Raw genomic sequence first — 9,136 nt, forward strand, 5'->3', positions numbered from 1 at the left:
CAGAACTTTAGAGAATACGATCCCTTGCTGCAGTCAAAGATTATGATATATAACAAGAGAGAGTTGCGATGCTGTTCGAGGCTTCACTTGAGATCCAGAATATGTCATGAGCCAGGTATTATGAAGTGCCTTTCCTGTTAGGCCTTACGTATTTATTTCCTTCTGGATGTATTTCAAACTCGTAAACTAATAATAACAGCAGTAAAGAGTAGCTTTAAACGATAACATAACAATGACCGGTTTTTCTTTTCTTCATTAATCTCACACCTAAGTTACAATAACGCTATGACCACTCAGCCAATCAGACGCTGCCATGAATTGACGATCATTTCATAAGGTAAAAGATATCCGAATCCATACAGTAAAGGATCGGAATACTAAACACGGCCAGAAGTTCTAAATCGAATTCCTCTTTAGGGGTTTCACGGCTTTCATAAGTTTCATATGCTGTCACGCCGTGGACTTAGTGTTGGTTTAGGTGTGGATGTGGAGAGACGTGACGGTACAGCCATGCCGCGCCCGTGGTAGTACCATTTTGCAGGTAAGGACAGGTGCGCCTCGTGATTATAAAGGCTTGGTAGGTGCGTCAGGTAGAAAGTGTAGCGTTGCGGTGTGGTGAAGGACTGTATGCTGGAATTAGCTGTGTTGTGTTGAAGTGTAAATTGCGTGTTTTGATATTACCATTGTTTTTGGTACATTCAACCAGTAATGGAGTCTGTCGTCAAAGGTACGTTCAATTTTCTTTCAAGCGGTGGTGTTATCGTTTCGTCTCTCTTGCTGCTGGAAGCATAGCAAGGTGTCGGTAAGGCGTAAGGGGATCCTCGTCTTCGGTCAGTGGTGGCAGGCTGCTGCTTATTGTTTCAAGACTATCTCAAAAGAGATAGTCCATGATTTTTGCTTCGTTTGTGTTGTAGGTTCTTCAGTGAGAGGAGGAGAGAGAGGAAGATAAGTAAGGGTCATGCATGGTTCTGTACACAATTGAGCCTTAAAACGGCAGAAGAGACAGTCTTTAGTATTTACCGCCTTAATTAAGCAGCGTGTCATAATGTTACGTGTTGCTTAATTGTATCATTATTTACATTATTTTCCCGCCACTGGTGCCACTTAATGGAGCCACGTGGCTATGCTTAATTGGTTATCAATTGTTCATATGCTACGGTCATTGCCGGGTGTTGGTGTGGTGAAGGCTTAAGTGTGGGAGAATGGTGGTGGTGGTGGTGGTGGCAACTACGGTCACAACCTATACACAAGCGTGTCTTGACAGTCCTGATTGTGACTGTGTCAAATTTACCAGCGACACTCGCCGGCGGGCCTCGTAATGCCTTACGTATAGTAGTATATACTGCTGCCCTGGCTTGCTGCAAAAGGGTAGGGTAGGGCAGGGCATGGTGTCACACCGCTGCGAGGATAATGCGTTGCCGCTGCCGATATGGTGTGGTGTGTGTGTGTGTGTGTGTGTGTTTGTGTTTGTAATGACGAGGTGTATAGGTAAATTGTAAACACTGTATAGTATCATATACAGTGTAAGCGTTCAGGTAAAAGGAGGAATTAGAGCTGGAAGGATGAAATTAGTAAACAAGAGAGCTAAGGGTTAAACACCATGCAATTATTATATCCCTTCATCCTTATCATTGTTCACACACACACACACACACACACACACACACACACACACACAATTATAGTGGTATATAGCTGCAGGAGCAGCGCGTCACCTTCGCCGTGGTGTGGGGCACCATGCCCTGCCCTGCCCTATCCTTCTGCAGCACGTCAGGGCGACAGCATACTGCTACGCCCTGCATTATGAGGCCCGCCTGGCGCCTGTCGCTGGTAAATTTGACACTGACAAAAGCAGGACTATTAAGTTACGCTTGTGTAGATGTGTCCGCTGCCGCCGCTACCATCGGCGCCACCGCCACCGCCACAACCACCATTCTCACTCACTCAAAGCCTTCACCACACCGGCAATGACAATTCTCTTAACTTTAGTGGACGCCTCACCTCTGCTGATGGAGGTGCACATTTATTCTGAAGGCTAGTCTGTCGTGTATGTGGTTGATGTTGGGTGCGAAAGCAGAGTTTGGTGCCAATATATACATGCACCTAAGTATTGGTGCTGGTATACCCAGGAATAATGACTCCACCTGCGATAATGGGAGTGTCTGGAGTCTTTTTGCCGAATGTCATGGCCTTTGTTATTGCTGCAACTAAGTTTGAATCCTAACTCTTGACATCTGGCGGAAAGAAGGTTGAGAGCACTGTTTGATTTCGTGAGATACTTAAGTCCCGCAGGGAGAAGTTATGTTATCAATATATATATATATATATATATATATATATATATATATATATATATATATATATATATATATATATATATATATATATATATATATATATATATATATAAAGTAGAGAGACACCATGGTAAACGAAGTGACAGGAGGGCCGCGACCTCTTAAGATGTTAATGTGTTAGAGACTCAATGTGCTTCCTTCTGGTGTACCGTGCTCATGATGGCGGTATATATATAGGATTATGTGCGTCCCTGGAACATGACATACTTCTTGTTCTTCCATTGAATTGACATCTCGCTTTAACTACAAATAAGTGTAGGAAGGCTGCTTCATCAAGTAAGAAGTCATAGAAGTACATACAAATACATACATGTATACATACTTATGTTTACCTATACGTACAAACAGCAGACGTAATGAGTCAAGAAAGAGAAAATGTCAAACGGTGAGATAAACGGGAAATACTTTGGAGGACGAAGGAATGACACAGGATAAGGGATTAAAGACGAACGAAAGAGAAGAAAAAAGAGAGACTGGGAATAATGACCAAAAAATTAGAGAAGAGAAACTAGATATAAGTAGATTAATAAATGAGATGAGAAAAAAGAAAAAGGAATAAAGACGAACGAAAAAGATGGAAAGCAGAAACATTCAGGGTTAATAGTAAACGGACGAAAGAGATGGAAAAGAGAAACAGGGATAATATAAACAAACGAATGATAGAAGGAAAGAGAAACAAGATAATAATAGAACGAAAGATAAGGAAAGAGAATAGGGTGTAACAATCTACTAAGCGTTTCAGAGAGTTTGAGGGCACGTTTTCCTAGAATAACTTTGTAAGGAACACGCATATCATTATGAAATTTTGCCACAGTGTACTTGACACCCTCCCCGAATATCCCAATGTGTCAAGATTCGTCAACAGTATATAATATTGGCACTTCTCCCTATAAAAACAGGAGAAAGTCACTTATCCCTCACGAAGAAACGGACAAGAGAGAGAGAGTAAGGAGGTAGGGGAATACATAGACGGGGAGGGAGGGAGGAGAGGGGAGCAAGGGAGCCAAATATGGGGAGGGGGATGGAAGAGAGGGAGGGTAGGAGCAGGGGGAGGAACTATGTGGGTGGAGCTTGTTACTACGTCACAGATAGTACTACGTCACCATTTCTCACCACTTGTTCGTTTCTTCGTGAAGGATAAGTGACTTTCTCCTGTTTTTATAGGGAGAAGTGCCATTATTATATACTGTTGACGATTCTTGACACATTGGGATATTCGGGGAGGGTGTCAAGTACAATGTGGCAAAATTTCATAATAATATGCGTGTTCCTTACAAGGAAGGAATTGACGAAATGAGATCATATGTATTATTATTAGTAGCAGCACACTCTACTACTACTACTACTACTACTACTACTACTACTACTACTACTACTACTACTACTACTACTACTTTTTAACACACAATAAACAATTGATAATTATTCTTGGCACGGTTTTTTTTTTTCTCATTTATAAACAAATTCTATGTAAGTATAATTAAAATTTTATCTATTCATCTATCCATTATGCATGATACACTACAACTTTGAATCTACCGCCAGATATGTCACAGGTGATCTCAAGCCCCCGAAACCCCAAGACCCAGACCCACTCCACCCAATAGTAGCAGCAGGAGCATGAGGTGATGACAGCGGGTAGCGGCGAGACAAGCTGCGTACTTTCCTGTCACACCACACGGCCAGGCTGGTATGAGGGTGTGGAGCTGCCTACCTTTACTTGTGTTTCACCTAGTCTACCTAACACATCGTAAGTATGATAGTATATGTAATGAATCAGTGGTTGAGATTTGATAATTTTGGTAATTTGATGAGTTGTTTATTGGTGTTATTTGGGATTTGCTATCTACATCACTTGCTTCCATACACATATTACACTTTCAGCCGTTAAATTGTCTAATTGATAAGATTGGATTTGTTAGGTTAGGTTAGGTTAGTTACCGTGTTCGTCAAGCCTAGCAAGAAAGAAATGAATTACGACAGAGATTATTACCAGCTATACTTCCTATTCACTCGCATTTATTATCCATTATTTTTACTTATTTCTTTTATTATTTTTGTCTTTACTAGGAAGATTGTTACCAGACACATTCCTTATTCGCTCTTCACCTGTTAACCATTTTTACATATTTTTCCTTATTATTACTGTCTTGAATGTCGCGTGAGTGAAGCAGGATGTGAGGTGGTGAGCCATCTAGCCTGACCTCTTTCCAGAGTGAAGCGGTGTGTATCTTGTGTTCAGATGTCTTGCCTGGTGACCAAGTCTTTAATTTGCCTGCAGGAGCGTCGTGTTTCTGGTGGTAGAAGTCTGCCGCTCCCAGGAAGTTGTGATGCGTGGTGGTCCACGAGTCGTAGACCAGAATGAGGGAGGCGCAGCCGCACACTGGCATCCCTACCCTGCAGTCCACCGTGCAGCTCAACAAAGCCATCCTCTCCCATGCAGAAGGTTTCCGGCGAGGAGAGGATCAGCCATTCCATCCGAACCATCCACACAGCAGGTACTTGCTGCATGGCTGTTTTACCTTAGAAAGATTACTTGTGAAAGTTTGATTTTTATAGCAATTGTGTATCTTCCAAATATTAAAAGTATACTGGTGATAATATTGAATATTGTTTGTAAGCATTTGGTCTGTTTAGAATTATAGCGTAACCTAAACCACGTCAATCACATCACACTAGGCTACAAAACAGTCAAAAGTACATACAGGTACAGTCGTCTCCATACTCGATAGAACAGTTTTCCTACCTATATTTCTAAAGTACAACTAAAGTGATATCTGTATTTCCGTCATTTTTCATGGCAGCTGTCATTGGCTAAAATTGCCTCTGATGATTTTAGTCCCCTTCTTCCTCTCCCTTATCCACATCCCTTTCCCGCCTTTTCCCCACTCATGCATAATCTCGTTCTTCTTTTGATCTTTGATATATGCCAGTATTTAAGCTAGCAGGGCTCTGTAGAGCCCTCTAGGGCTTTTAAAGTCGACTGTTTTATTGTGATTTACTTGTGTGGAAAAGTAAGCTCCACGAAAGAGAGGAGAAAAGAGAGACTGGGAAAAACGAAAGAATGAGGGGGAAAAATAAGAAACTTGATATTTGTAGACGAATGAATAAGAAGAGAAAAAAGAAACAGTAATAGAAGTTGACGAACTAAAGAGATGGAAAACAGAAACAAGGATAATAATAAACGGACGAAAGAGATGGAAAAGAGAAACATGGATAATATAATAGACGAACCAATGATACAAGAAATGAGAAACTAGATAGTAATAGAACGAAATGAAGAAGGAAAGAGAATAGGCTGTAACAATCTGAGTAGTTTTTTTCTGTGATGTACTGTCATTGGATTGACGTTGGTGAGGAAGGCCAGGGTGTCAATGTGTAATAGGGGAAGCGAGTAGGGGTTGTCATATATCACGTAGGTATTGGGTAAATGAGGTGTAATTATTACGTCTGAGGCGAAAGTGTAATTCGGGAAAATAGGATATTTATTTTACTTGATATATTAATTAATAACATGACAACATTCCCGGCATTCCACTAGTATTACGGTGTGTGTGTGTGTGTGGGTGTGGGTGTCAGACTCACCGACTGTACGTCAGTAGTGCTGGGCAGGAACCGTAAACTCAAGTATTCAAGGAACCGGTTCCTTGGGCAGGCGGAAACGTCGAAACCGGTTCCGGAATCGGTTCCGCGTGGAATCGGTAAAGCGCGGCTAGTGAATACCAGTCTGAATCCCCAGCGCATTGCTTGATGGTTACCAGGGAAGGGTGTAGTGTCCCAGGATTCATCTAGATTACTGGCTGGGATGGTTTTAGAATACAAAGTACTGACTCCCGGTCCTAAGAGACTTATAATCTGTGATGAATACAGAATGACAGTAAATGGATGCACGGTTCAGCTAATCTCACAATGGATTCCGTTAATAATATACATGCTTGAGCTGTCCTATATCACTTCGATGTCATTGTCTTAGTAGATTTCAATGTGATAAATAATTTTTCTAATGCCGCAAATTTAGGTATTATCTCGATATATATATATACACCTTTAATACAATGTTCCAGAAAAATCCTTGGTGCCTGGAAAAAAAGTTAAGTTATGGTTCGATAGAAAAAGCTATTGTATAATCAGCAAATAATGAATTATGTGTATTATGTTTTTTATTTAATCATGAGAATGACGATCGCGGGTCCAACTCAGTTCAGTAGGCTTAGATCTTATGACGATTTTTTTTTTTTTTTTACATCACCCTAGCATGGGATTAGGTAATTTTTCATTGATTTATCTATTTTTTAAGATTTAAACTTTCTTGGATTTCTATAAACAATAATTTATTTTTATTTATTTATTTATTTATTATTATTATTTTTTTTTTTTAAATATTAACATTATATACACACTCAGGTTCTCCTACACGCTTCATTCACACAGGGATCCCACTCCTATCTCAGAACTATTGTCCTTTGTCAGGGCATGGGGAGGGAAGGATAACTCACAAGCACTCAGGGTGGCTATATAGCATCACTACGTAATGCAAATATACTTACATGAAGAGGGAAAACATTCACATCACATCACGCAAGAATGAAGTCATATACACTTTCATAGTTTTATTTATATACATAATATTGTTGAAATATTTACTGTGCAAAATAAATCTATACACATAAATCATAACTCTCTGATTAAGTTGGTCTCAGTCAGGTAAATCATCAGTCTATCGATAGAAATAAAGAATGAGAGAAATGAAATAGTCTGCCTTTCAAGCACCTCGTTTTTTGTCCCGCGGGAGCTGCCAACACTCGTTATACAACTAGATACAATTTGATAATTATACTGCTTTGACAAAATAACCAAAGCTGGACACGATAACGAAGAGAAATATGTCACAATAACCAGTACATCACTATGTGATAGTTTTACAAGCACAGTATCTCATTGATGATAGATTTAGTAATAGATAGTTATCATAGACTTTCACACTATTATATACATACGTAGTACCTTCACAGACGTACCTTCTGCTAGTGGTTAAAACGGCAGTAGTGGTCTTGTGGTGGTGGTGGTAACAGTGGTGGTGGCGGTGGGCTATACTGACCCATACACACTCACATACAGCCATAAACATTCAAACACTCTTATATACCGAAAACACTCGTAACATCCCCTCACACGTCCAGAACATGTCTATACACACACACACACACACACACACACACACACACACACAAAAGTGAAGTGAAGTGAAGTGAAGTTGCTATATTACCGACAGTTTTCAAGCAACACCAAGCACCAATTAAGCACCAGGACCAAGCAGCAAGCCTTCGCCATAACCCTCCACACTGCCTTATCTTAACCAATTAAAGGTATTTATAAGGCCATTCACTTAGTTTTATGTTTCATTTACATATGAGAGTGAAAACAGTACGCAAATATTAAAAGGTGATAGGTATAACGATCATTATAGAATCAAGGCGTCAGTATTAACTGCTGATATCTGCTTTCTTCACTTACTGTAAGCTAAACATGTGTCAGAATGCAGCCATTAGTCTATCATTTCATATCCCAAGGTTAAAAGTTCCCTGTATGGCTTAATTTTGACTTAGTGAGATGATAAAGAACATATGGAAGTCCGCCACCACTGTTGCCGGTGTTGCCACCGGGCCGCCTCCCCTCTGGGGGTCCCAAGCCATCACCCTCCCCCCAGCATCCTGCGGGGTCAAATACTTTTTGTCAAATATTTCCTAACGGTAATATTACGCTTCCATGGTATGTTTTTATGGTTTCTATAAATGTTTCGTTGTGTTTGAAGTGTTTTTCGCGCCTGTATTGGGTAAATATGTAGCGTTTAGTGGTGTTTTATGGCGTATGTTAAAGGCTTTTTAACGGTCAAAAATTTCAATTTCCCATTTTGAGCTTTTTTATTTGAAGCTATAAGTGAGCCTTTATGGTATCAAAGAATCGCCTGTGCTCTTTTAAGTGTGAAATCAATCTATTGAGAGAAATATGTGGACTTTGAAATGGTGTTTGGTGCTGTTGAACAAAAGTCTTATTTTTCTTTATTTTATTTGCTCACGTTTCTGCTTCTCGGTCTAACTCGCTGTAGAATGCCTTAAAAGATAGCTCAGACTCCGTGAAATGTGGTAAAATACTCGCCAAGTGAAAATGGCTTGACTTTCCAGGACGTTTTAGGAAAGTTATTGTTGAAAATGTTTTATACTTTTAACGTAATTAATTTAGACCTTTTGTCAAAAACTAGTTGAGGTGGAGATATTTTGATATTTTGAAAATTAGTTTAAATATTTATCACGTCATAAAATGTCATGCATTCGGCCGTGGCTTCGTTTTTCTAAGTCATTTTTAAATAAAGTTATTTACGTAATTTAGCCGAGTCACCCCCGTTCCCGTTCTCTCGGATGACCACAGCCCAGGTGGTGAATCATCATAGCCGCAGGCTGGCGCCTCTTTTTTCCAACACCCCAGTTCATCAATATTTTGCCTAATATCTTATGATTTCTACGTGTTTTCGTCTATTTCTAGGTTCAGGTGTATAGATATTGATAGCAGAAGGAGAAAGAAAGGAGAAATAAAGGAGGATAAGGAGGAAGGAAGGAGAAAGGAAGGAGGAAGAGGAGCAGCAGCCAAGCCACAATATTTCAGTCACCCTTCATTTCTTCAATATTTTGTCTAACATCTAGTGTTATGATGTGTTTCTAGGCTCAGGTGTGTGGATGGAAGCAATGGAAGGAAGACGAAGGAGAAACAATGGAGGAGGATGA

General features: G+C 40.0%; 1 protein-coding gene across 2 annotated transcripts; it reads left to right on the forward strand.

Moving 5' to 3' along the window:
- Positions 1–456: 456 nt before the first annotated feature.
- On the forward strand, positions 457–9,133 carry LOC123509647. Of its 2 annotated transcripts, none has more exons than XM_045264091.1 (5): positions 457–541; positions 3,903–4,107; positions 4,639–4,855; positions 7,630–7,723; positions 9,075–9,133. In XM_045264091.1, exons 2-4 carry the CDS (start codon positions 3,986–3,988, stop codon positions 7,711–7,713), a joined length of 423 nt encoding a protein of 140 aa, XP_045120026.1. In that variant the 5' UTR covers positions 457–541; positions 3,903–3,985; the 3' UTR covers positions 7,714–7,723; positions 9,075–9,133. The 2 variants fall into 2 exon arrangements, with proteins under 2 accessions (XP_045120026.1, XP_045120028.1); XM_045264093.1 differs by having other exon boundaries at positions 458–541; positions 3,914–4,107.
- The last annotated feature ends 3 nt before the right edge of the window (positions 9,134–9,136 follow it).

Source organism: Portunus trituberculatus, chromosome 27 (assembly GCF_017591435.1).
Source record: "Portunus trituberculatus isolate SZX2019 chromosome 27, ASM1759143v1, whole genome shotgun sequence".
Taxonomy (NCBI): domain Eukaryota; kingdom Metazoa; phylum Arthropoda; class Malacostraca; order Decapoda; family Portunidae; genus Portunus; species Portunus trituberculatus.